The 5,358-nt window shown below is 39.9% G+C and overlaps 1 protein-coding gene across 1 annotated transcript; it reads left to right on the forward strand.

Moving 5' to 3' along the window:
• Positions 1–725: 725 nt before the first annotated feature.
• LOC129842985 (B-cell receptor CD22-like) lies at positions 726–3,649 on the forward strand. The gene is made up of 4 exons (XM_055911706.1): positions 726–741; positions 801–1,010; positions 1,609–1,905; positions 3,372–3,649. The coding sequence occupies exons 1-4, from the start codon at positions 726–728 to the stop codon at positions 3,647–3,649; spliced, it is 801 nt and encodes a 266-aa protein (XP_055767681.1).
• The last annotated feature ends 1,709 nt before the right edge of the window (positions 3,650–5,358 follow it).

Below are 5,358 nucleotides of genomic sequence, written 5' to 3' on the forward strand. Positions count from 1 at the left end.
CAATTCCATCTCAATTACACTCAATTCAGGAAGTAGACTGAAATTCTAATTCCAATTATTTCCAATGCTTTTCAATTAGGAACATTTAGAAATTGTGGAATTGGAATTTGGTTTACTTTCTGAATTGACTGGAATTTAAACGGGATTGACCCCTACCCTGGCCACCAGTGCTTTTTACTTCCATGATGTATATTGAAATGAATACTAGAATGATATAAGGGAATGTACATTTGAGTAGATGGGTCCTACAGTATGCTACACATGTTTACATGCATTTGGATGTAATATTGTATTGTCAGTTTTTTTATAGTCTTGACGTCACAAATGAAGTTCTCTCATGGTTGAGTCCTGTGACACTGTGTTTCAGGTGTTCTGGGACAAAATACTGTGATGAGTGTCTGTGCCTTAAAGGGGTCATCAGTGGACCTGCGCTGTCCTATTCCCAGTGTGACCCAAGTCACAAAGATTGTCTGGTATAACACACAGTTGAATGGTAAGCCGTATGATCTGAGATGGGACCCTAATTATGAAGGTCGTGTGGAGTTACGTGGAACTACAGAGAAGGACTGCATCCTGAGAATAACAGACCTGAGAGAGAGAGACATAGCAACATATTACTTCAGATATAAAACAAACCAGTATTCAGAATGGAAATATGGCTCATATGGATTCACTCTCAGTCTCACAGGTACTGAATAAATAGTATAGTACAAGTCATTTATTACATGTTCTATGAGAACAGTGAAATGGTGGTGACTGACAGACTTCCTCCATTATTGTTTCATATCCTCTCCCTTCAGATCTAAAGGTGGAGAGGAAATATTACAACACACTGACCTGTAAAACCACCTGTACTCTGACTGGTAACCCCACCTACATCTGGTACAAGAACGGACAACATCTAGATGAGAGCACCTCCCCCCAGTACAAATACTCAGTCTCCAGTAACTATGAAGACAGCTTCTCCTGTGCTGTAAAAGGCCATGAGGATCTCCACTCTCCTGCAGTGTGTGAGTGGGGAAAAAAAGTGTTGATTCAAACACAGTGTTTCACTCTAGCAATACCAACAGCTCAAATGGTTATGATTCATACTGAAACGACTTGAAATTAACAGTTTACTTATTTACTTTGCACCTGAAGAAACAAGACATGAAAAGTTAAAACTATTAACAGAGAGCCTCTTTATGTTTCAGGTGCTCAGGGTCACAACTGCTGGAGGGTGACTTACACCAAGAGGAGAATCTGTGTCTTGAAGGGCTCCACAGTGGACATATCCTGCTCTTACACTCATCCCACTAGTTATATAGAACAAGGTTCATTCTGGTTTACACAGAAACACCCTGTAGATCTCAGTTCATATCCAGAGTATGCAGGTCGTGTGGAGTACAATAGGACCACAGAGAACCACCACATCATGACAATAACACACCTGACAGAGAAGGACTCGGCTGAATACAAATTCAGATTACGAACAACAAATAAGGGGAGATTTTCTGGCCTTCCTGGTGTGATGTTGACTGTCACAGGTAATAGTCCACCTACAGTTAGTACTGTAATAGGACAAGTCTAATCACATGACAAGTCTGTCTGGAGTCAAATATGACTGATGTTTCCTCTTAGATATCCTGTTGGAGATGGATCCTACGTCTGTGTCAGTGGGGGAGAGAGTCACACTGAGATGTAGAACCCAATGTACAGTCGGTCTCAACCCCACCTACATCTGGTACAAGAACAGACAACATCTAACCAACACAATCACCAATAACAGCCTGATCCTAGACCCAGTCACCAGTTATAACAGTCTGATCCTAGACCCAGTCAGCAGTGAGGATGCAGGGAACTACTCCTGTGCTGTAAAAGGCTTTGAGAGAATCCTCTCTCCAGAAGAGACTCTCACTGTCAGATGTGAGTACGTGGGGTGTTGATATATCTACAGTGAAAGTCATTGATATCATCTCTCTAATACATGGTTCTACATGTCAGTGTAATATACTAATCTATACTAATTTACATCATCTCTGTAATACATGGTTCTACATGTCAGTATAATATACTAATCTATATTAATTTACATCATCTCTGTAATACATGGTTCTACATGTCAGTGTAATATACTAATCTATACTAATTTACATCATCTCTGTAAATCATGGTTCTACATGTCAGTGTAATATACTAATCTATACTAATTTACATCATCTCTGTAATACATGGTTCTACATGTCAGTGTAATATACTAATCTATACTAATTTACATCATCTCTGTAAAACATGGTTCTACATGTCAGTATAATATACTAATCTATACTCATTTACATCATCTCTCTAATACATGGTTCTACATGTCAGTGTAATATACTACTCTAGACTAATTTACATCATCTCTGTAATATACTAATCTATACTAATTTACATCATCTCTGTAATACATGGTTCTACATGTCAGTGTAATATACTAATCTATACTAATTTACATCACCTCTTGGTGTCTTACATTGTCACGTTCCTGACCTTATTTCCTTTGTTCAGTCTTGTTTAGTTGGCCAGGACGTGAGCTGGGTGGGCATTCTATGTAATGTATTTCTATGTTGGGTTTATTGTTTGGCCTAATATGGTTCTCAATCAGAGGCAGGTGTTTGTCATTGTCTCTGATTGGGAACCATATTGAGGTTGACTGTTTTCACTGTTTGTTTGTGGGTGATTGTTGCCGTGTCTGTGTTTGTTCACCACACGGTACTGTTTTCGTTCGTTTGTTCACGTCGTTTATTGTTTTGTATTTTGTCAAGTGTTTTTCGTCTTCGTTTAAATAATTAAAGTATGTATTCAAACCACGCTGCGCTTTGGTCCGATCCTTACTCCTCCTCAGACGAGGAGGATTACGACGAGCGTTACATACATGTTATATGAGTTGTTATTTTTTCTGTCATCTTCAACACCAGATGGTCCAAGGAACACCTCAGTGTCAGTCAGTCCCTCTGGTGAAATAGTGGAGGGCAGTTCAGTGACTCTGACCTGCAGCAGTGATGCCAACCCACCTGTGGACAAATACACCTGGTACAAGAAGAATGGAGGTCACTATCAGTTCTCCTATGTGAACACAGGACCACATCCTGTCTTCAATCATATCAAGTCATCTGACACTGGAGAGTACTACTGTGAGGCCTGGAATGGGATTAAAACAGGGACGTCTGAGTCAATCGACATTGATGTGAAATGTGAGTAAAGTACAGCTCAGTGTCACATGTGTTCCTGTTCATGTTTTGTGTAAGTGGATTCTTATTTTTGATAGTCTGGCTTCACAGATTTTGATATATGTCATGTGAGGTTGTAATTGCACCTTAATAATCCTCTGACGAATTCTCCTTTACCAGACGCTCCACAGAACACCTCAGTGTCAGTCAGTCCCTCTGGTGAAATAGTGGAGGGCAGTTCAGTGACTCTGACCTGCAGCAGTGATGCCAACCCACCTGTGGACAAATACACCTGGTACAAGAAGAACGTAGCCTCACCAAAAGCATCAGGACAGAGTTACAGCATCACTAACATCAGCTCTGAGAACAGTGGAGAATACTACTGTGAGGCTGAGAATAAATATGGACGTCTCAACTCTTCTTCTGTGTCTGTGGACGTTCAGTGTAAATACACCTAACCTCATCTTTTGATCACAGGATCACATTTAAATTAATATTTCAATAACAAGAAAAACACTATTTAATACACTGTTGTTACATATTGTCCACCAGATGGCCCAAAGAACACCTCAATGTCAGTCAGTCCCTCTGGTGAAATAGTGGAGGGCAGTTCAGTGACTCTGACCTGCAGCAGTGATGCCAACCCACCTGTGGACAAATACACCTGGTACAAGAAGAACGTAACCTCACCAAAAGCATCAGGACAGCGTTACAGCATCACTAACATCATCTCTGAGGACAGAGGAGAATATTACTGTGAGGCCCAGAATGGAAGAGGATCTATGAACTCTACAGCTCTGATGATCATTGTAGCAGGTAAAGTTACATCTTCAATACTTCAACACAAATTGACAGGTTTCAAGCTGATCTTAATCATTTTGTTTTGACTGATTACACTTTGGTTTATAATTATGTGTTGGCTTATGATGTCACAAGTATTATAAGATCCCAAAATATTAACATTGTGTTGATATTCTATAATGTGTTAGATTTTATATTATAAGAACATGCCATGTACTCATATCATCCATATTTTATTATAGGGAAACAAACCTCAGTTATGACTGTAGCTGTAGGAATCATAGTGGTTGTTCTGGTTCTCATCCTCTGTTTCTCTGGACTCATGTGGTCCAGGTGAGTGAGATTGCATATCTTTTTATATAATTTCACTTTAGTCATTGTAAATTTGAAATTGTTCTTAACTGACTTGCCTAGTTAAATAAAGGTTAAAAAAATAAAAATAAAAGTAACTTAATTTATTGATTGATTGATATCTTCATACATTAATTAATGTACAACAGGAAGAAGGCCTCCACATCCACCTCCAACACAAGAGACACAGCAGATGATGGACAGGTGAGTCTGTTGGAATCAGAAGATGACTGTGATTACTGTGTATTCTTTGTGGAACATTTCCACTCCTCATGTTGTCTGTTCTTTCCTCCCATCAGGGAGACTCTAGTCCAGTGTATGACAACATCTCAGGCATGGTCATGATCCCTACTGCAGCACAGACAGCAGCCACAGACGACCAGGATGATGTTCACTACACCAGCGTCCACTTCTCTCGTTCCAAAAACCAGGATGTGCCTCTGTACTCCACCGTCCAGCTGCATCAACCACAGAAACAGGACCAAGATGTCCAATACACTGCTGTGAAATTCAACCTCCCCAGTTCTGCCACCCAGTGAGCATATTCTGCCATTACAACAACATAGAGTCTAGACTATATAGAACATTGTGAACACACAGACAGCATCAAGGTCATTCATATGCTGCTGCTTATTGGAGGAGAGGACAATGATGTCATTAAAATAAGCAAAACAGTTGACCCCTAGTGACCCCTCATTGCTCCCTGAGAACTCCCTCCATCACTATCTGAAGGGTTGAAGGAGAAATCTTCATGTCATATGACATTTCATTGAACTCGTACTATGGTGTAACAGTGGACATTTTGAAAAGTCACAGTTTTAATGTCTGAAAGGTTCCAGGGGTTTTCTTCAGGCCAAATGACATTTCCTGAAACTACAAACTCTACAATATACATCTCAAGACAGTTACTATGACATGTCTATAATGAAGGAGTGATGTGATGTGATGAGGGTTTTGAGTAACTGTTCTGCTTGCATTCCAAATGGCACCCTATTCCCTATTTAGTTCACTACTG

This window comes from Salvelinus fontinalis, unplaced genomic scaffold (assembly GCF_029448725.1).
Source record: "Salvelinus fontinalis isolate EN_2023a unplaced genomic scaffold, ASM2944872v1 scaffold_0083, whole genome shotgun sequence".
Taxonomy (NCBI): Eukaryota; Metazoa; Chordata; class Actinopteri; order Salmoniformes; family Salmonidae; genus Salvelinus; species Salvelinus fontinalis.

Bases quoted from the DNA above. Each gene is read 5' to 3' on its own strand.
- LOC129842985 (XM_055911706.1), top strand. The intron at 1,011-1,608 runs GTGAGTGGGGAA...AATATGACTGAT, and splicing joins TCTCCACTCTCCTGCAGTGT to GTTTCCTCTTAGATATCCTG. The intron at 1,906-3,371 runs GTGAGTACGTGG...CTCCTTTACCAG, and splicing joins AGAGACTCTCACTGTCAGAT to ACGCTCCACAGAACACCTCA.